This window comes from Pipistrellus hanaki (genome assembly GCF_964339955.1).
Source record: "Pipistrellus hanaki genome assembly, chromosome: 1".
NCBI lineage: Eukaryota > Metazoa > Chordata > Mammalia > Chiroptera > Vespertilionidae > Pipistrellus > Pipistrellus hanaki.
In genome coordinates, this window is record NC_140503.1 from 121,185,412 (window position 1) to 121,209,088 (window position 23,677).

The 23,677-nt window shown below is 40.5% G+C and overlaps 1 protein-coding gene across 1 annotated transcript in view; it reads left to right on the forward strand.

Annotated features, from left to right (window-relative positions):
- Positions 1-579: 579 nt before the first annotated feature.
- PLXDC2 (plexin domain containing 2) overlaps positions 580-23,677 on the forward strand; it is a 406,586-nt gene continuing 383,488 nt past the window's right edge. The window contains exon 1 of the mRNA XM_084868544.1: positions 580-1,807. Within this exon, the coding sequence (XP_084724670.1) occupies positions 1,693-1,807 (115 nt within the window). The 5' untranslated portion in view covers positions 580-1,692. The remainder of the gene's footprint in view (positions 1,808-23,677) is intronic.

Genomic DNA, 23,677 nt, shown 5'->3' on the forward strand with positions numbered 1-23,677 from the left:
CTGAAGCACATCCGCGAGCTGGAAAACACACACACACACACACACACACACACACACACACACACACACACACGCTAGCAAAGCCGGTTGCAGCAGCCCCCGCAGGACAGTCAATGGGTCTCCTGTTTCTTTAAACTCTCGCTTTCCCTGTGGCTGACACTTTACAAAGCAGCTTCGGCGGCCGGACCGAGCTGCCCCGCGCCTCCTCCCTGCACCCGCCTCGGGGGGCCTGGGGTTCCAAGGGGCTTCGCGGGGTCACTAAGCATACCCGCTCCGGTTTGCTTTCCTCACACACCATCCACGGCCGTGCAAGCCCTCCCGGGACAGGAGAACTCTAATTAACCCCTTGGCGTCCAGAAAGAACCTCTCCACGGCCACGATCGCCCGCAGTCTGCCCCCTCCCCCGATTCTCGCGCCCCTCCCCGCCCAGTCTGGCTCCAAGGCGACCCGAGAGCCGCCCGGAGGGCAGCCAGGTGCGGGGATGGCGCCCCAGCTGCGCGGAGGTGCCACCCGCCCCTCCCCTCCCGGCTCGGCATCCTCCCCGCCTCTCCCCGCGCCCAGGCCGCCGGCTGCGGGGGGCGAGCCGCTCGGGGTTCCCCTCTGACTCCCCCTCGCACCGCTCCCCGGATTTTAATCTCCCGGCGACTCTCCTGCCAGCTCCGAGGGAAGCGCAGCCATTGGGCAGGTTGGGGCGAGCTGAGCCACGGGTTTCGGGGAGGAAGGTGGAGCGGCTGGAGGAGCGGGGGAGGGACGTGGGAGGAGGGCGCCGCGGCCGGTCTGGCACGCTGCGCGCCGCCTCTCCGCCCCAAAGCTCGGAGCCGGAGCCGGGGCGCCGGGAGCGCGGCCGGGAGTCTCCTCCGCCACCCAACTCCGGCTTCGGCGGGGCCGGGGCCGCCTCCTCCTGAGCCAGGAGGAGCCCTCTCTCCATAGCTTCCAGCCGGATTTATTTTTCTACCCATCTCTTTGTTCTTCTTCCCCCCTTTTCAGAAAAACAGTTCTGTGTGTTTGTTCTTTTTCCGCCCTGACTTTGGATCTCAGAGGCTGCAGCCGGCGCCTCCCGGGCTCCGCTCCGCCGGCTGCCCATCCCTCCGGCGGCGGGAGGGACGCGCGCCGGGCGTGGGGCTCCGAGAAGAAGAAGAAAAACTTGTCGGAGGGGTTTCGCCGGTCCACACAGTCACCCCCTTTCCGCACACCCCAAACCTGCCCGCGGTGGCCAACCCGAGGCCGGGAAAAGTTCCTTCGGATCCCACTGCGCTCCGGGCTTTGGACGAGGCACCGCGCCGGCGGTGGAACCGGATCTGTGTGAACCCAGCGGAGCGCATCGCATCGCGGGGCTCGGGAGGCGACCGGGAGGCGCTGCCGGGGCGGGAGCCGAGTTTGCCGGCCCGGCTGGGCTGCCAGGGGTCTCTCCTCCCCGCGGCGGCGGTCTTTGTCCGGGGCGAGGGCTGGGAGGGTCGTGGCAAGTTGAGAAGAGAGGAACCCGAGGTCCGGAGAGGACTGCGCTCCGAGCCCCTGGCACGCCCTGCCTCTCCCGGCTCCCGGGCGTGAGATCCCAGCGACACCGACCGAGGCCGCCCCGGACCCCGGGGACCCTCCGCGGCGCGGAGCTCCGACCGCCCCGGCCCGCCCGAGCCCCGGCGCCGGGGAACCGGCGGGAGGAAGAGGAGCGGAGGTCGCGGCGGCGGCGGCGGCATGGCGAGGCTCCCGGGGGCCGCCCCGGCTGCTGCGGGAGTTGTGCTGCTACTTTGCCACTTTTTCCTGGGCCGCTTCCAGTTCGCCCACGGGGAGCCTGGGAACCGCATCAATGGTAAGATAACGCTTTTCGAAAGCTTGTTGCTATTTTGTGTGTGTGTGTGTGTGTGTGTGTGTGTGTGTGTGTGTGTGCAGCTGAAGACCTCCCGGACACCTCCATCCTCAACCACCTCCCCGCCCCCCCAATCTGTGCTCTTCGGAAAGTTACTGCAGTTGCCTTTGGGGGCAAACTTGGGCTTCCCAAATGGGGGGAATAGGCATGGCTAGCGAAGGGTGTAGGGGACCTTTCAGGAGGGTTCGGGCTGGCTTCACCTGAGCGCCAGGGGGTGGCACTGACTCCCCCCCAAGGCGCCCCGAGAGGACTCGGGGGTGAGACAAGCCTCCTTCTGTGGATTCCTCGCCCTGGAGGGAGCTGGCATCCCTGGGCTGCCTCCTCCCCGGCTCCCCCTCCTTCCCTGCCGCCCGGAGACACTGAGGGGGGCCCTGGGTGGAGGACTTGATGGCAGCCGGGATTGCAAGGCTCCTGTCAGCTGGAGAAAATGACCAGCGGCTGCACCTTTCTCCCCCAGGCGATCCCTAGCGGGTGCTGGAAGTGGGGCAGGGGAGGTGTGGCGGGGCGCCGAGGAGCGGGGGAGGTGGCACATGTAGGGCGGGCGCGCCTCTGTGACCCACCCCTGGCCCTATTGTCCGCCGGCTGGTTGGCTTTGCAGACCGGCCTGAACCGGGGGGAGGGGGGGGGCGACGAAGAGGATTCCCCAAGTGCCCTGCCTCTGCCCCCGCGCGCGGCCACGGCCCCGCAACTTCCCGGGGCAGCGCCTCCCGCTCCCGCCGCAGCTCCAGCCCCGTGCGCGGCCAGCGGGAGCCGCACCCCGGGGCGGGGGCGCGCCATGCAGCCCCCGTTCGGCCTCCGCTGGCTCCTCCGGGCGCGGCGCTGAGCCCGGGGTCCGCCCGCCTCCCGGGACCCTGCCCCTGCCCACTGGTGCGGGTCCCCCCTTTGGGCCACTCAGAAGGAAAGTGAAGAAACAGGCAGAGACAGACCTTAGCAGACACTTGTGAACTCGGGGGGACTTCAAGAATAGGTGCAATAAGAAAGAAAGAAAAAAACAAAACACCGGGGGGAGGGGGGGGAAGAGACATTTCAGTGTACCATAATAAGATTTTGATTTGTTTTGATTCTGGGAGAGGAGGGATTCCTCAGAAAGTACAAAAGTGTCCGAAAATGTCAGAAGGGAAAGTGGCAGATGGAAGAAGGCCGGGAGGGCACCTGGGGATTCCAGGTGAGTGCATCTCCAAGGAGGTACTTGAAGGAGGCTATATAAGCTGAAACCTAAGCGACAGACAGACAAAACACTGTCTGCCCCAGGTGCAAATTCTTAGAGGAAGTACAGATGCCGGATTGGAGGGGTGTCTGTGCGTGTATAAAGAGGGCGGGAACAGCATGATGATCACACTTTCAGAACTGAATACAACACATTTCCTGGAAGTTGAGTTATCTTGACCACATGCAGTTTTTCTCCCTACTCAGACATTGGTCATTCTTCACTAGGTATTATTTAGATCAGTAGATCATACCTTCCGTTTATTTCTCTGGTAACATTGATTAAACAAACAAACAAAAAGACTTACCCCTCCAGGAAGCAATACATTTATTTTAAAAGGTGCCAACAGTAATTTTCATGGACTTTTGCATGGAGTAAATAGATGCCTTTAAGCATATAAGCAATTTAATTCACCTCAAAGGAGGTCAAGGTAGTGTGTGCGCCAAAATGCATCCCAAGTTGTTTATTTGAAAACTTATTTGGACCTGGAGGTAAATAACACATTTACACTAAAAATTAAAGAAAAGCAAGTATTTATTTTGTTCTGAGAAATTTTCATTAAAAAGTATAATACTGAGAAAATAATATATACAATGAATTTACTATTCTTACGGTAGTTCTTAAATTGAAGATAAAATTCATTTCACTCTAAAATTGATCAGGTAGTTAAAAGCCTTTGCTTTGGGAGAGATAAAGTACTTAAATTGTTCAACATAAATGTGCAGGTGTGGTAAACCAGCCCAATATTTCCTGGTGGAAAAATACTCTGAAGACCCATTTATTTATAGGATTGAATAAAAAAAGGATCGTTTTAAATTTGTTGACAAATTATTTGGAGACTTATTATAGATGGAAGTAGCTTCTTTTCTGGATATTAATTTACATATAGTTTTATGAAATAATCCTGGGATAAAATAGCCTACCGAATATATCAGATACAGCAATGAAATGGAAGAAAAAAAAGAGTTTCCTATTCCTATTAAAATAGTCTAGCTAAACGTTCAACACAGTAAATAACAAAGAGTCCAACAGTCTTGGAATTTGGAATGTAGCAACCAGGATTTTTATTACAGACATTTTGGCCTTGGGGTGTAAAATCTGATTTCATAACAGGGATATTTTATTATGCATTACTTGAGAAATGCTGCAGTTGATTTTATTGCCACCAGAGGGCAGAAAAACTGCTATTTTCTTCTATTTCCATTCCACAAATCTCTGATTAATGATCCTCAATATTTTGTTTTTCCTATGTGTAATATTTTTTTTGTATTTCAGCTTTTATAAAGGGGTGATGATTTTCTATAATGAGAGCTTGTTATATTTTTTGTTTTCATTGAAATTAACTAAATATAAATTCATTCAACCTCCTACATGTAAAAAGACCTACACTTTGAATACATCCTTTATGGTGTAATAAGTGCAGTGGAAAAAAAAAGTACCCTCGTTTGTTTTATTGCTAGAGATTGTTAAAAAATTACTGTAGAATTCCCAAGAATAAAGCTTTAAAATACCTCTCATTAAAAGGTCATTATTATATAATTAATTTAATTTAAGGATTGAATATACTTTATGCATATCTACACAGTCTTTGCTCATACTAAGTAGTATATCTTAACACCAATACTTAGAATAAGTATTGGAATAATAAATCTCAAATCATCTTTATATTGTAATACATTCATTTTTGAAAAACAATTTAATAACAGTGTCCAAGGAGAGAGATGCATTAATATCTTGAAAATTTCTAAATTTTAAGTGAGGAAAAAGGGCCTAAAATATGTAGTTAGATTTTTATTTGAGTATTACTCTCAAATGTAACTTCATGCAACAAGCAAGCTTATTACTACGCAGAGAGAACAAAGCTAGTTTAGTACCCAAGGGGATTTTAACTTTTTAAACTTTCTAATATTGTTTTGTTCTAGTAACAAGTAGTTCATTTTTAGAAGATTATTTACATTTATGTTCCTTGTTTCTCCATTGGGTATTTTATTTGTCTGCTTTCATTGGAATTACAAAACTTAGTGTGAAACATTACTGACTTGTGGAGTTTGTTATGAGAGTATCTCCAACTGCAAAAGACATGGATCAGGTAATCAGACAAATGACAGCCTTTACTTGTGATTGCATGCAACATTTTAAAAATATAAAATGTGAGAGGCTTTGTCCTTTAGAGAATACATCAAGTTGAATCCTGAGGTTGTGACATCAGTGTGATCTAGAACATTTATGTCAGAGATAAGGTTTTAGTTCATGGATATCTGCATAGAATTTGAGTTAGTATATTTACAAAGATGAATGAATTGATCAACAACTGTGATCCTGAGATTAAAAGTCTTAGCTGTTTCCTTTAAATACAGTTTCTTCACTGTAACTTTCAAGACCATGTCATCTCAAACTACTTTTCCACCTGTCTCTCCTCTGTATGTTTTTTTTAACACTCTAACCCAGTGGTCAGCAAACTCATTAGTCAACAGAGCCAAATATCAACAGCACAACGATTGAAATTTCTTTTGAGAGCCAAATTTTTTAAACCTAAACTTCTTCTAACACCACTTCTTCAAAATAGACTCGCCCAGGCCGTGGAATTTTGTGGAAGAGCCACACTGAAGGGGCCAAAGAGCCGCAGTTTGCCGACCACTGCGTCTAACCAAATGTGGGTTCTTGATGTTCTCTGAGCATATATCATGTGTTGCTATCTCTTTGCCATTCCTTCTGCTCTTCCTCCCTAATCCATCCCCATCCATCCATCTTCTACTTTCCCCTTACAGCCTTCACACAACGACGTGATGTTCTAGATCCCATATAGAACTCTATGCCTCCTGTAAGGCTCTTGTTTAGCTCTGCATGATATTATAGGAGTATTTTTTCCCTTCCTTTTCTGCACCTCTTTCATGCATTCTCATAGACCACATTGCATGCTCTGAAAGTCACAGTCTACATAATTCCCGCTGAATCCCCCGAGGCATCTACCACCTAGACTTGCAATACACAGTTGTTGAACGAAATGAAATTATAGTTCAAGCTAGATGGACTGTTGACTTGAAGGTCACATTGGAGGGCATTTTCTTACCTCTATCACTTCTTCATCAGTAACATGAAAATGAATATATAGGTGGACTTTATAGAATAATCGTTTAAAATGAGAGAATAGGATGCAGAAGTCTGCCCAACTGTTAAAGTGTATCTAGTAGATGATATATATTACACTAAATTTTCTATTAATATATAGAACTTTGAAAAAGTTTATTTTACCATTCTGGTTTCTGACTCAACTTTCTCCCATGTTCTTAATCTAATACCTTAAAGCAGTGGTTGTCAAACTCATTAGTCAACAGAGCCAAATATCAACAGTACAACGATTGAAATTGCTTTTGAGAGCCAAATTTTTTAAACTTAAACTTCTTCTAACGCCACTTCTTCAAAATAGGCTCTCCCAGGCCGTGGTATTTTGTGGAAGAGCCACACTCAAGGGACCAAAGAGCCGCATGTGGCTGGCGAGCTGCAGTTTGCCGACCACAGCCTTAAAGTATGGTGTGTACATGTGTGCGTTTGTATATGGAAATGTGTGTGTGTGTGTATATATATATATATATATATATATATATATATAGCAGTGATAATCTAATATCTGTGGATATGAACATTGTGAAATAATTGTAGCATCCTGTGAAATTACTTTTGAACGGAACTGGGCTTAGACCTCATGCCATTAACATGTACAGAAGGAGGCTTTAAAAACATAGTTTCATAAAACTTGTTATGGTAGTTGTTATGGGGGCATGGCGGGTGGGGTTTTGCAATGCTTAGCGCAGGGACTGCTTCCTGAGTGGCAGAGAGAGAGGGGGAGGGAGAGGGAGAGAAAGACAGAATCTTGTGTTTTACTAACAGAAATAACAGTTCTTCTGAATGGGTTTGTTCGTATTTGTTTGTGTCTTCTGGGCATTACGGATGGTGCCCAGATGTGTTACCTTTTACATCCTGGTTTCTTGCAAGCTCAGAGCACAATTAGTGGCCCTTCGACAAGGATTTGAACCTTCTGGGCTTCATTTTGTGTACTAGCTTCCCTGGGTTTTCATTTTATCTTTCTTTCTCTCATTCATTTTTTGTCCAGCTTTTCTCACTGAAAATCTTGTCTTGTATTTATACAAGAGATGGGAAAGAAGAAAGATGCCTTTAGAATTAGGGATGAGAAATAAGTAAATAAAAGGTGATGGCTACAACACAAAGTTATATATTACTAAGTTGCTCTTCCGCTTTCCTTTAATCTAACTAACTCCAGTCCTTGCCTTTCTTTCTGAGCACATGTTCTCAAAGTTTCAGTTACCCCGTACTGCTCTCTGAGAGGTCTTTTCTTCACTGAGGTTCACATAGGATGTTTTCCCTCACCATCCCCAGACAATGATGCCATTCACCTGAGGAAGTTCGGCAGGATGACAGACTAAATGGTGATGCTTTTGTGAGGACAGTGTCTCTCAATATTTACCGAGTCATATACTTCCTGGCCCAATTAACAGCATGATATCTAAGGAAAGAATAGAATATATTCGATTCTATGCTGTGTTGTAGCCAAGACTTTGAGCCCATTTCAGATTCTTTGGGTTGTTTTATTTTGCCCTCTTCAGTTAAAAAGGTGGTGAGCTATGGGACTGATGGTCCAGGTTGGGGCATTTCAATAGAATTAGAAGTCTTCTCAGGCACCTGTTTGGAATTAGCTTAACCTATTAAAGATTGCAGATCTGGACATGGGGTCAGAAGCTGTGTGACCTTCCTTGAAATCCAGACTTTTTAATCCCTTTCTCCAGAGGCCATCCAAAGGGATCTAAGCACTAGCAGCTCCTTGTCCCCTGAAAATTAAAATCAGCTGGCTTCATTGTTTGTGCTCCAGGCGCTGTAGGGGAGAGAGGCCTGCGGTTTTGTCAAGAGAGGATCATAAAGGCCAGGATGCAGAGTGACTTCCACTTGACTTTTCTGTTCCTTAATAAGTTCCTCCCTCTCCTCCACCTATTATTTTTCTCTTTTTAATTGGAAATTTGTCCTAGAATCCATATTGCTTAAATTTTCATCCTGTCGATAAATTACTTATCTCACTGAGGCCTGGATAATAGAGAGAGAATATGAAGAATTTGGCCAGTAGGTAAACTTCATGAGAATCAAATATTTAAAGGTGAATTTTCTACGAGTGTTCACATCACTTGCTGTTTTGTACACACGTATTACATGTGCTTGTGTTGGCCCTACTTTTTCCACAATTGATTTATCCAACCTTCCATCAGTGAGAAATTACTTTTTTGCACACGGATGCTATGCCCATCCTTGCATATGTTTCTTCCTATGCAGGGGTGACTCATCTTCTAGTTAGAGGTGGAATTCCTGAGTTATTGGGCTTGTGGATGTTCTATAAAAGATAAATCTTGGGATAAGTCCTGCTACATCTTCCACGATTAAGTACTTCAAAAGTAAAGAGGGGGTATTTAAAACCTGATAATTATCATTTTATGGATATCACAGTTCTACTTTGCTTCGTAATGAGTCTTTATATCTGGTGGCAAACACTTCCTCCTTATTCTTGATCTTCGGAAGTGTCCTAGATGGCTTCTAGAAGTGTTCTAGAAGGCTCTTTGCATTTCTCTATCTATTTTAGAATAAACTTTTCAGCTTTTGCTAAAAAAAAAAAAAAAAAAAAAAAATCTGTTGGACTTTCTATTGAAGTCACATTAAGTCTCAGAGTCATATGGTAAAGATTTTAATTTCCTAATGGAAACGATGTAATTTTTTTTCTACATCCGAACAAGTGCCACAGTGCCTCTTAACAAATTGTTAACAGTGGCTGTTGGCAGTGACCTTTTTCAGTTGATACATGTTCCAAGATTGGGGGTTAGTGATGTTTCCCTGTTCATATCATGAAGCTAACCATACATCTAATTGTTTCTTATGAAATACAGGGAGAAATCATTGGTTAATAAGGAACAACTCCTACTCAACTTCTTAGGAATTACCACAAATGAGGCGTGAGTTCCAGGCAAATCCTACATGGAAAGTGACATTTTTACAGTTTCCCTTGACTAGGGCTGCAGTTCTGAGCAAGACTTCAAGTTTGCTACTTTAGGAGAAATAGCCTGGTGAGAATGGCAACATCCCCTGGATTTAGGATTCTTCCATGAGAGATTTACCTGAAAGAGCATACACTACAGATTGCTACCATTTAAAGGTAATAGACTCACGGATTTGTTTAGACTCCAGGCATATATAAATTAGTGATTTATAATTGGCTTGATTTGAAAGTCCTAAACTCAGACCCATCTCAGCACAGTTTATGCCTGGCTATTGCTTTGAACTCATACATGCTGATCTGGGTATTTTTTTAAAATCGTGAGTAGATGGACAAGCCGGGCAGTCTGTTTTATTTTTTTATTATTTAGCCTTCATTATCTTTTAAACATCTGTTGTTAATTTTGGATATTTTTAAAAACAAGCACGATTCAAAGTCGTTCTGCAGATGATAGTCTGGTCTGGACATTGCAAAACAGCTTTATGTGGGGAGCCAAATTTGTGCAATCTCCGTTTTGTCAAGCTGTTTTTAGAAGAGAGGTTTGTAAGACAGGCCCAGCCAGTAAGAGGGTGCCTTTTCTAAAACCAAGTGCTGGTGTTTGATGTTAGACAGCTTTCCTCCCTCCCACAACCCCCCTACCCCAGCGCTGGCAGGCTGTCATCCTTTCTAACCTAGTTTGCTCAGCAGCTTCCCATCTTGCCTCCAAAACTGTCCTGCTGGAACCCATTCTTCATTCCACTGCCTGGAAGACCTTTTGCAAATGCAAATAGGGCTGCTTATTCCAACCACCCCTGGTTTACCTCTCTGGGTTTAAATTCCTCATATCATCCCTCTGTCTCTCCCAGGTTTCCCACAGACTCTCTCCCTTCTGAAACCACACAACCATTTGCTCTTGGAGCACCCTTTCCTGTTTTTTTTTGTTTTGTTTGTTTTTTTGGCTATTTGCCCTTTGGGTCAAAGCTCCAACTTGATTTTTGGCACATGATGTCATTTCTTCGCGTTTCTCTGCCAACTCTAAGTCAGAGATGAGTGCCTCACCAAAGTGCATGCTGCACTCCTTGTCGTATCACTTATCATCAACACTGTAATTAGTCATGTGTGCACTTGCAATTAGTCCCAATCTGCCCAAGGTCAGAGGCCATATGTGACTGATCATCACTGTATCACCAGCTCCAAGTATAGGGAAACCCTTTAGAAAATTTGCTGAATGAAGAAGCAATCTTGTTAGTGTTCGACTTGTATGATGCTGCTGTATTTGCTCAGATTTGTTTGTACCTTATTCTCCAGAGTTCTTCCTATATTCCATACTAGCTTTATGGTGTGAACCTCTGATATTTTTCTGTCCAGTATCTCTGACCACCTTCTTCTGATAACAGCAATGTTTTACCATTTGGGAATGCCTGCTCTCAGACTCTGTGCTGTTCTCATGGGCCTCTTATCACAGCTTTGTGCTTCCCCAGACAGTTCAACTTGTGTTCCAAAGGTGGCTACGCATAATAACCCTTTGTCTTGGACCTCAGGCCACTTAGTCCTTCCCCAAATGTTGCATATGTTCTAGAAGAGAAAGGGTGTTTATTTTATTTTTTAAGTTTTTCTAGGAGTTGCTGTATTAGAAAGATATAAATCTAAAGCCATCTATAGGCAGTCTTAGAGTTCCTAATAGCATAAGCCAGAAAATTCCAGAATTGACTTGAGATTCATTACTTGCCACTGTAAGAGTCTTTTGTACTTTGCCACTGTAAATACATAAAAGTTTTAATTATATTGCTATTTGAACAATTATTTGATTGAGGATTATTTTCCCCACCAAATTGTAAACTCTGTGAGGGTAGGATTCATGTTTGTCTTACTTTCCTCTTTTTTTTTTTTTCTGTACTTAATCATAATGCTTGGTTTATAGAAGACATTCATTAAATAATTGTTAAGTGAATTTTCTGCATAAGTTCATTGGTTGGAGTATCATGTTAATGACCACTAACATAATTCAAATTTCAGACATCAGGTGACATTCATTCATCAATAGAGTCAAAAGTAATAGAATCTTCCCTGCTAAATGTGAAATGCTCAGGAACCTCTGGATTTTTAAAGACTAATTTATTTCTTACTGTAACATTTCTTTTCTTTCATTTACTGATGAAATCTTAGGACAGCTAGCTGGATCACATTTACACATATACTGCTTCCCTTTTCAGATAAGTTCACTAAAACACTTTATAATCAGAGCCCCATCCAAGAAATTAACTTGTCACCTAAGTGAATTGTGTAATCTCTTAAGGTAGTTTATTTACCCTCAGAAGCAAGTATGAATGAGGTCAAAGTATTATAGTCTTGCTTCAAAGTAGATGACTCAGCAGAATTTTGTTTTCTATCCTCAGCTCAGGAAGAGAAAAGAAAACTGTTTCTGGGAATTTTGTCTCATTTTGCATAACATGGGTTTACTAATAAATAAAATCTTTGCGTGTTCTTTTAATGGATGTTTTATTGGAATAATGCTCTTCAGATCCAAGTCATGCTCTAGGCTATGGCCCAGTGAGGGGGAGGATTCTGGAAAAGAGCAATGCTTCACATTCCACAACCTAGTCATGCAAGTCAAAGCCTGCTGGAGGTGCAGTCTGCAAACCCTGTGCCTGTACACATGACCATAGAAGCTCTCAGTCTTAATTTTTCCTAAACCTCCAACAGTACCTGCGCACCTGATTACTAAACCAACCTGGAGGGAGGAAGGTCTGTAGGAGGAAAAGCAGATCATAAGGATTGATGAGGAGGGGGTCATCTGGGAATTTAGTCAGGATGTTTTAGATAGAGAAATGGTGGCCAGTTAGTACCAGATTTCTCTAAGATAGGTGATGAATGGGAGAGGAGAGAGTAGTGACTGAATGAAACTACAGTCTTTTAAAAAGCATGCCCGAGAAAGAAATGGGAGAGGAAGTAACCAAAGGGGACCAAATGGACAAGAGAGGGTTTTTCTAGAATTGGAGATTTGAGCCTGCCTGTAGGAATGCGGAAAGCAGCCAGTAGATGCATGGGCAACTGAGAATATAACTAGGATGTAAGTGCATTAAACCATTTTAGAATTGTCTTTGGGAAGATGATCTAAGCTCTCCCCAAATTCAACCTGATCTGAGGAACTCTTTATTATATCACATGTAAGAAAATTGCTGTGACATCTAATAAAAATTTAATTAAGGCTTAGATGAAATCACATTTATGAAATCCCACTTATGAATCATTACATCCATGAAATATCTCAAATAAAATAGTGTATTAGAAAGATAATTTTATCTTAAGAAGTAGCAGCAGGAAAAATGAATGTTTCATTTATTTTATCAGTTAAGTCTAGGTTACCAAATGGGTATAACATGAGAAGTAATAGCTGCATTAGAAAAAAAGAGTATTTAAATTATTTGCTATGTTTCAGGCATTTTTTATTTTAAACCAACATCACATCTTGAAGAAGAAGGGAGTAATGGCTTCATTGATTTTTTTTTTTTTTCCAATAGGGAGACCAGGAATTAAAATAACAAACTGAGGAAAAGGTGTTGTTTTTCTTCACTGTACTTGATTTTAATAACTGTTTTCAAATGAGTTTTTATAGTAATTAAAACAGTATCTAGCACTTAGTAGGTCTCAATAAATATTTGTGAACTATGTTTTTTTTAAACATTTATTTGTATTTAAGTAATGGAAGTAATGATCAAATATTTTTTTTCATAAACTTATTGGAACTCTCTCCTCACAAAGTTTTATAAAAGAGGTATTTATTTTCTCCCAATATTGCCTTCAAGGTGATTTAGAATTTTATAAACAGTTTCTTTATAAAATTGTTAAGACTATAAAAGGACTGATGGTTATAATCTGTAACATGCTACCCAGCAAGACATTCCTGAGCAGCTTGAAGTTAAAAAAAAAAATAAGGTATTAGTCTTATGCAAGTTTGAAATTAAAAATGAGAACAAAAGTTAAAACCAACAAACCCTTCTTATCTGTAGCTTATCTTTCAGGATAGATTACAAATTTGTAATTAGTCATTGAAAGATTGCTCCATGCTCCCTGTTTGAGTGTGTGTGTGTGTGTGTGTGTGTGTGTGTATAGGAGGGAAGGTAATGAATGAGTAGGGAGGAAAAAATGACATGGCTGAGGTCAAGTTCTGATAATTTAATGATGTTATGGATGTACCATAAGGCAGTTACTTAGTTTGCGTTTTTGTAAATGATCTGTCCTATTTTAACTTCGTAATACATTGCAGAGATTGAAACAACAAAGTGCAAAATTAATGAATTTTGTTTTATAAGACATACAGAAATGCTAATATTGAATACAAATGTGCATCCATGTACAGTGATCCTTCAGCTTGCAACTGAATTTGTTAGGTCGTTTGTCATTGTTTGTCCGTGTAAATTGCTTTGTCATATGCTTTCCTGTAAATCAGAAACACAGGCCTCTCCTTCTTGTTTTATTTAGTTTATTTCTTATGTACTAAGACACTTAATATTTAGCCTGACAATGTATTAATAAAAAGCTACTATCATAAAGCCACTTAGCCTTTCAATTACTTGCATTTTGGTGAAACAAAATAAAAAAATAAAAAACTACTTATAATTGGCTAAATTTATATAACTTTTTCTTACCAAAATTTCCAGGCTCTAAATGCTCAGATATCTAGAGTAGATTATGTAATGCTTAATTTATGTATGAAACAATGAACACAACACAATTTCTTTTATATTTTACATATTTGTAATATATTATACAAATTATCTTAGGCTCTGCAGTGTTTTCCAATGTATAATAATAAATACAGCATTAGAAACTTATAATCAAGTATATTTACATCCCAGTGAAAAAAGATAAATCAGATTGTTCCTCTCCTACACTTAATGGGCGTTTTGAAAGTTTTAAAAAGTGCAAGCTAAGCCGAAACTGGTTTGGCTCAATGGATAGAGCGTCGGCTTGGGGACTAAAGGGTCTCGGGTTTGATTCCGGTCAAGGGCATGTACCTTAGTTGCAGGCACATCCCCAGTGGGGGGTGTGCAACAGACAGCTGATCGATGACTCTCTCTCATTGATGTTTCTAACTCTCTGTCTCTCTCCCTTCCTCTCTGTACAAAATCAATAAAATATATCTTTTAAAAAAGTGCAAGCTAAAATGAATTTGTCAATTATTTAACCCTGTAGAGCAAAGATTGAAATATTGGACTGATAAAGAACAACTAAATTTGTAGCTTCCATACAACCAGAAAGCCTTCTGTGAAGTCTTCCCATATTTCTTTGCCTTTTTCTTTGTTCCTGCATGTTTTCTGTTTTTCTGGCAATTAGTTGTACATTTTAATGAAAACTCATGTACTCAGGGAGATCCCTCAGACAGGCCTGCACCCTCTCGCAGTCCAGGACTCCTCAGGGGTGTCCACCTGCCAGCTTAGGCCTGCTCCCCAGGAGATTGGGCCTAAGCTGGCAGTCAGACATCCCTCTGGTAGCCTGAGAGTCCTAGGGGGAGCAGACCTACGCGACAGTCAGAGATCCTTACTGCTGCCAAGAAGGCGGGAGAGGCTCCCACCACTACCACTGCGCTTGCAGCCATCAGCCCAGCTTGTGGCTGAGTGGAACTATCCCTGTGGGAGCACACTGGCCACCAGGGGGCAGTTCCTGCATTGAACGTCTGTCCTTTGGTGGTCAGTGCACATCACAGTGACGGGTCATTCCCTGTCATTCCATCTGTAGGGTCAATTTGCATATTAATCTTTTATTATATAGGATTGCAGCATCAATAAGTCTTGTCTCGTGGGCGATTGCACACTGTTTCCCAGAAGGGACTTGAGCAATACTCAATGCACTGATTTGTCTGTTTTTGACCTGAAGGATGAAGGACTTGGTGCTCTTCCCTTTTCAACAATGGGATTTATGGGGTAAGAGTTAACTGCACATCTGATGTTTGCTTTGGCTGCTTCTAGTTCCTTCTGATCTGCGTGTGGGCACCCCCATAGCAGGTGATGGGTCCCATTCCACAGGTGCTGGGCCTGGGGCATAGATAGAAGCTGTGAGTGGTGCTAGCTGGAGCAGACCTGAAAGTCAGAGAGATGTATACAGAAGTGAACTCAGTCTCATCACTTCCTTTTTGTTTTTGTTTTTTTGTTACTCTTCACCTGAGAATATGTTTTCCATTGATTTTTCTAGAGAGAGTGGAAGTGGGGTGGGGAGGGGAGAGAGAGAGAGAGAGAGAGAGAGAGAGAGAGAGAGAGAGAGAGAGAGAGAAAATGGCTGGGATTCAAAACTGCAATCTAGGTACATGCCCTTGACCGGGAATCGCCCCCACTACTCTTACGTTAGCCATCTGATGCTCCAAACACTGAGTAGCACAGGCTGGGGTGCTACCACTTCTTTGGTTTGTTTGCTAAGAATCTGCTTCACTATTCTTAGTTACTTTCAATAATGCACTAAAGGGTTATTGGAAGATTTACATGACTACTGTATGCAGATCTATAGCTTTTGATGTACTCCATAACTACAATAAAATAATCATCTAATTTAATAAAGTTAGGACTCTTGCTGAAACGGGTTTGGCTCAGTGGATAGAGCGTCAGTCAGCTTGCGTACTGAAAGGTCCCGGGTTCAATTCCCGTCAAGGACATGCACCTTGATTGTGGGCACATCCCCAGTAGGGGTGTGCAGGAGGCAGCTGATCGATGTTTCTCTCTCATCAATGTTTCTAACTCTCTATTTCTCTCTCTTTCTCTCTGTAAATAAATCAATAATATATATATATAAATAAAATAAAGTTAGGACTCTTTTTGTCAGCAAATGAGAGACATCCAACTTGAATGTGGTGGGGGCTGCATTGAGGGGGGCGAGGGGAAGAAATGAGGCACATCTGTAATAGTGTCAACAATAAAAAACAAAAAGTATACAATCCTATTTGTTTTCCATGGCTTGAAGGCTCCTTTGTGCAGGTCCCTGCCTGCTTGTTTGATCTCATTACAAACCAGAAGTAATTACTGTTCACTTCCCCTCACACAGGATATGCTTCCACTCCTGTTTCGTTCTTGGTCCTCAGCTCTCAGTTTAAACGTCATCTTTTTATAACAGTCCTGCTGACTACTTAGTAGACAGTAGCCACTCTCTGAAATTACCTATTATTCTCTTAAATTTGTTTCTTCATTTTTCTACATATTATTCTCTCCCTTGTCGGGCTAGGGACCTGGTCTACTGTTCATTGCTGGATGTTAACCCACGGCATGGCACGCTGCAGGTTCTCAACCACCACGTGTTACAGGAGTGACCTCTCTTCTTGAAAGCATGCAGACGGAGCTAGGCTGGGATTAGGGTCAGCTCCACCTCCAGAAAAAGGAGGGGATGGTTAGGCAAAGTAAAGAGGCTGCTACACACTTATTTGACACTTTAAACTCTGCAAAGCATTTAACAATAATATCTTATTTAAACTTCATGCCGATCCATTAACTTTCTCCCATTTTAAAATTGTGGTAAAATATATACAACATAAAATATACCATTTTAACAATTTTTAGTGTACAGTTCAGTGGTATTAAACACATTTATAATGTACAACCATCACCACCATTTACCTGCTTCCATAATTCTTTTCATCATGTTAAATTGAGACTCTGCACCCATTAAATAATAAATCCCCATTTCCCATTTCTCGCAGCCCCTGGCAAATACCATTCTACTTTCTGTCTCTTTTGATTTTGACTACTCAAGTACCTCGTTTAAGAAGAATTATATAGCATCTGTATTTGTCTTTTTGTGAGTGGCTTATTTCACTTAGCATGATGCCCTCAATGTCCATCCATGTGGTAACATATGTCAGAAGTTCCTTTCTTGTTAAGGCTGAATAATGCTCTTTTGCATGTATATGCCACATGGTATTTATCATTCAACACTGATGGACGCGATTGGCTTCCATGGCTTAGCTATTGGAAATAATACTGCCATGAACATTGACTCTTACCAATAAGGGAAAAGAAGCTCAAGGAGGTGAAGAGACTTCTGAGATGTTACCAACAGTGAGGATAGGTAATGAACCTATGGCTCCAGAATTCAGATTTGGTCTTCTCTCAGCCATGCCACAGACACTTATGTAGTGAACTTCCTCCCCAACCTTCCCAGTTATTTGTATATATGTGTTTTCTTGATCATAGGCAGGAAATTAAAGTTTTCTTGATTTCATGTATACCGAAGTGACCTTTAGCTAATTTGTGTTTTGTAAGTATCATAAAACCAGTAGCTTGTACCATTTACTTCACAATTTCCTATTGAGGACCATGGCTATTTTTTTCTCCAAGAAACCTTTTTCAATAAAGAGGTTTACTTATGACAACAATTGAGATTATTATTCCTTAAGGATACTTACTGTCTTTGGGTTAGTATTCAATAAAAATCAATTGGTAAGAAGTATTTATTTTTTCATGTGAATTTCTTAGTACTTTTTTCAGCAATACTTCGTATCTAGGATAGATAGCAAAAAGCAGATGGCTGCAGAAAATATAAAGAACTTCAATTACTCTAAGAGATATGTTAAGTACTAATTGCATAATTCAGCTTTATATATGTTGTACTTAACACTGGTTATCTTTGTTGCAGTTCAGTTTGGGAATTTTAGTATAATTGTAGTCTGTTCAAACAGTTTGAATTATAATTAATTGGAATTAATTTTCATGGTAATTCTGTAGTCGATGTCTAAGAATAAATAAATATATAATTGCTGATTTTTGCAATTGGTTGGTGGATTAGAAAAGTGGTGACAAATGCAAACTGGGTGGTGGAGATCACTCGTGAATTTTGATGACTCCATGTTGAAAGTGTAAGCCACGCTCCTCAGAATCAATGCTGAAGATTTCAGCTCTGCTCCCTTTAGCGGAGAAGCCAGGAAAAGAGGCCTCCACGCAGCTCACACTGACCTTAAAGATCTGGCCTGCACTTCATCCCTAGTCCCGTGAATTATTAATTCTGTGAATTGGGGAAGTCGCTACATCCTCAGTTCCTTGGTTTTCTCATCTGTAAAGTCACAACGATAATGCTCACCCCACAAGATATTTGTGAGGATTAACATGTAAAGTATGGAAAATCCTTAGAAACCCATTTGGGACATATTGAATAATCACTAATGATAGGCATTACAGATATTCAATACTTATTCATGTATACTAGCATATTCTTTTAAATGTAGTGTTTGGGCATGCATCTATTTACTTTCCTGTCACAAGTGAAGGTTAAATATATATTAGTATTTTATGATAACAAAGGTTGAATCTGTTTTCATCTACTTTCATTTACTGAAGATATCCATTTAGATCATCTTAAAAAAATACAATGTTTTATAAAGTTTGAGTGAGCTAGGCAGAATTTGGTTTTTATAGAAAATGATTCTTGATAGAGAGGAATAATGGAAAACAAAAGCAGGAATTTTGTATGATTTTGAGAGGTCATGATATTGGTTGTAGTGGCAGGTTCGGACATAGAATGCTCTTTCCACTATAGGATTATTAAGTTAAATTTAGCATTACAACTTACCAAGTTCACAGTTCCAAGATAAAGCTCCTGGAGTAGTTAGCTTTGATATTTGATATGTAAATAGAAATAAAATTTATTAACAAATTGTACTTCATTATGCCTTGAGCAACAAGTGTATACATTTTATTCCTTACTATTTCATAAAGGACCTTCACATTTCTTTGGCATCATAAAAATGTTGAAAACAAATTACTGCGAGAGGAGAGTAAGAGCTGGCCTTTCCTCATTACTATATCACACACACACACACACACACACACACACACACAGATGTATATTACCTGGTGGAAGAGAATTTGGTAAGGAGTGTGTATAATTGGTATGCAATTTCATTTTTATTTTGGAGAAAACTTAGACACTACTGATTAGATATATACTATTCATGTCATTGCTATTATCAAAGAACTGATTATGACAAAGAAACAGATGTCAGAAAGCAATTACACTAATAACAACATGATTACTGCCACCCATTTATTTCTAGAAACCTGCCCAGAATCCTTATGAAGCAAATAATTGTCTGCAGCCGTGAGGAATAGGCGCTGATTTCTTTCCCTTTCCCTTCACAACTGAAAAGAAAAGGTGCCTGCAGACATTTTTTTATTAAATCTACCGGATTACATCAGCTTTCGAAACCTTCTCTAAATGTTAGTTCTCATTCAAATTAATTTAATTGCTTTTCAAAGCTTACTTTCCCAGATAGAGGCTTATTTTAGATGATTGTGTTTGACCATGATCATCCTAGAAATGTGTGCATTATGATAGAAAATAAGTCCATGCTCATTCTTTTTATTTTTCAGCTAATGTAAGTTTCCACCTTGTTACTCTGTGTCTCTCTTGTTTTTTTTTTTACATTTTCTCAGTTACAGTGTTTACTCATAATGTTTTATGCTCTCTCTTATTTTTCCAAGTTATAAATACTATCCCTGTTAATTATAGATGCTAGTATATAGAAGAAGAATCTTGCCCATCACCCATTGGTCAGAAATTATTAGAATTTGTTGTGTTTCTTTCTCTTTTGTTTTTATATAATCTATCTATCTATCTATCTATCTATCTATCTATCTATCATCTATCTATCTATCTATCTATCTATCTTTCTATCATCTATCTATCATATATTTAGCATATCTCTTCCTGTCCACCTACCTGTCTATTATTTATCTATCATTAATATTCTTCCATCAATGGAAGAATGGCTCAACCACTTATTGTGATGTCAATCAGTTAAACTTTTGTGCTTTACTTTCCTTATTTATAAAATGAAAATAAAACAACCCTACCTCACAGGGTAACTTTGAGTATGAAGTGGGTTAGTTCATGTAGAGCAATTAGCAGAGTGCCTGGCACACAGAAAACTCTCAATAAATACTAATGATTTGTATTCCACATTTATTATTTATAACTTATCTGCCTACACTACTATAGTAACATTTAAGTTATAAAAAAGAAACAAAACAAATATTTAAAGGAACAAAGCACCCAATGGATGGCGTGACCTGCCCCATATTGGACACCACTATAGGAGTGTAGGCAGATAAGTTATAAATAATAAATGTGGAATAAAAATCATTAACATTTATTGAGAGTTTTCTGTGTGTCAGGCACTCTGCTAATTGCTCTACATGAACTAATCCACTTGATACTCAAAGTTACCCTGTGAGGTAGGGTTGTTATTATTTTCATTTTATAAATAAGGAAAGTAAAGCACAGAGGCTTAACTGATTGACATCACAATAAGTGGTTGAGTCAGCATAGATGGAAGTTGAAAATGTGCAGCGTATAAATGGTAGTATTTACAGAACTATATTTATTTTCAAGATGTGGAGCAGGACTCTGAAGTTAATTTGAAATCTTGTTACTCTCCGAATGTTATCTATGTCATTTTACTGAATGGAGATATGATTAAAGGGCATCTTCTGATGTTTTACTTTGAAGGTTTTAAAATAATCAAAGGTTTATAGTAACAAAGGCTGGGATTAATTTTTAGCGTTTGACTCAAAAACCACTTCCCACTTCGGCCACTTCATAAAATGTTTCCTGACAATTGCAACCCACAAAAACCATCACTCACTGATTTCTCCCTGTTCTACTCACTTGAACTTTGACCATTTAACTGCCTATTTTGGCATGTGTGTATGTCTAATGGCCATCTTTAATAACACTCATGCCAGCTTCAGCTCAAAAGAACTGACTCAATATTTCAAGCCTAGAAATAATTTGAAAGTCCAGTTTGTAAGAAGCTTGTCTCCCCAGTGAGTTCACTGAATTTGAAGGTTGCTAAATATGGTACAAATTAAAAAAAAAAATACCATAGATTTGTGCTCGGCAAATTGCTGCTCGCGATCCACATGCAGTTCTTTGGCTTCTTGAGTGTGGCTCTTCCACAAAATACCATGGCCTGGGCCAGTCTATTTTGAAGAAGTGGCATTGGAAGAAATTTAAGTTTAAAAAATTTGGCTCTCAAAAGAAATTTTAATCGTTGTGCTGTTGATATTTGTCTCTGTTGACTAATGAGTTTGCCATAGATGGAAGTTGTGGATAGGCTTCTCCTCATTTTTTTGGTTAAGGAATATCTTCCTCACAGTTCTACATTCTCCATAACATCTACCATGAAAAGGACATGAAGGTTTTTTATTTCTGATATGTTTCTATTATCTGACATAATCTAAATTAATATAATAGAAGTCATTATAAAAATCAGGGCATAATTGAGATATAAATACCGGTATATTGCATTTTTATTAGCAGAGAGAAAATATAGCTTAACTTTAAAAAATACTTTTGTTATTCTATAATATATGTGCTCCCACTTAGTAATGCTTTTTTATGTCACTTTTTAAAAATAAAACTTACTAAATGCTTAATTCCTATGCAATTATGTATTATTTCTACCATGGTTTGTTGTTTTAATTTGCCACCAATGTTGTATTAAATAATACTTAACAAAATTAACTTATTTATGCATATTGTTTGATAAATAAAATATTCATGGGTAAGCACAGTTTTCTTTGCTGCCTTTTAAAGGATAACAGATACATTTAAATAAAAAATTTTCATGTTTGCCAGGACCGGTGTGGCTCAGTGGATAGTGTCGGCCTGCGGACTGAAAGGTCCCAGGTTCGATTCAGGGCAAGGGCATGTACCTTGGTTGCGGGCACATCCCCGGTGGAGGGTGTGCAAGAGGCAGCTGATCGATGATTCTCTCTCATCAATGTTTCTAACTCTCTATGCCTCTTTCTTCCTCTCTGTGAAAAATCAATAAAATATATTTTAAAAAAATTCATGTTTTATGTTTTGATTTTCACAACTTACAGCTAGTATACTAATATGATAATTATTCAATATTTTATTCTCGTGTTGTGTATTTTCAATTTTTTTTTATTTACAGAGTCAACCCCTGTTATGCATAGCATATCTCCATAATAGCTTCACTCATGGGTACCACCAGGAACTTTTCATTGAGATATTTTCTAGTGAAGAAGATGATCAGGGAGATAAAATCTTAGAAAACCAAAGAGGTGGGAAGCATGGGCAGAATATAATGAAGAAATCAAGAGTTAGAGAGACCATATACTTGTACATGTAGAAGCCAGTGGTCCCAACATCATTTGCCTCAGTTTCCCTCTAGTGTTTTATGACATGAATGTGAAGAACAAAAGCATAACTTATTTAGCAATAAATCTGATTCTTAATGGTAAAACTAGATAAACATCATAGCTTATTTTGTAAACTTGTCCTTGAACCATGTTTTCTATGCCCATGGATAGAGAATTCTAGTCAAGATTACTAACAACAAAAAAATGCTGAATTTAACTGCATTTTCATGGGTGCTATCTGAAATCTGCATTGTTGGTTAGAAATCTAGACATTAACTATCTTTGACTCAGTCAAATGATTAACTACTGACTATTATACCAACGCTCATAACTAGAGGAGGTTCTTGCTTCCCAAAAGGCTGCAGGATCCGGGGAGTTTGTAATGCTTTTTTGAGATCATGTGCAAGGTCATTTATGATATCTAAAATGCATAGAGTTCTGGACTTATATCTTAGTCACAATTAGATGATAGTCGCAATCGAATTTCGTACTAGAAAATGTCTCACTTTGATTCTGGTTATTCATCCCTTATGGGTGATAGGTACCTGCTGGGACATAATGCAGGTTCTTTCTCAGTAAGATGACTGGTCCTCCCTGCGGTTCCATGGTGAGCCTTCCACTCTTGACTTTGGGGCAGGTCACTTAACTTCTGTGTCCTTTGTGTGTATCAGGAGGCCCTTGCACCAGCTCTGAATGTCTCTCCAGGTGTGCCATCACACAAAGCTTTCACAGGTGTGCTGACAGATTGTAATAAACCTGTGGGATTACTTTTTTGCTATGCCTTTGGAGAGGCAGGTATGGTGAATTCTTGTCAAAAGAAATGTTAAAATGAGCTGTGTAGAGCAGGGGCAATTTATTGTAAGCAGGAGGTAAAGTGCAATTTTAAACCCGTGCCAAGAGAAGAACAAGTGTTTGTGGGAACCTGTCTGAACTCTTCTGCATGTCAGTCAGATAGCAAAACCTTGCATTAAATAGTTCTTAGTAAGCAAGACCATCCCTGTCAAGGGTGACTAAATCAATAGGTCTTTATCTATGGGGCCTATTTATTTAAATCCTTTAAGTCAATTATCTTATTACCAAAATATCCTGGATACACCAACATTTTGCCAGGCTGCACTAAGTTTTATAAATCAGACCTCTCAATTCCTGCATGGTACCTCCATGTGTAATCATGGCAACTGCCCTCAGAAGTAAATATAAACCTGATGCTTGGGCCAAAGGTGAGTAATTTGGATCTGGGTAGTGTCAGGAAAGCTATTTTTAGGGAAGGAGGAGGAGAAAAATGAAAGGGAAAAAAGCATAATGATATTTCTTCTTCATTTCTTTATAGCTCAATATTTTCATCATACAAAATGAGAGGACAGAAAAAAATGTGGGCTTTATGAAATGATTGAATCTAGAGTGAGGGGGAAAAATTAAGTCTTACTGATGGG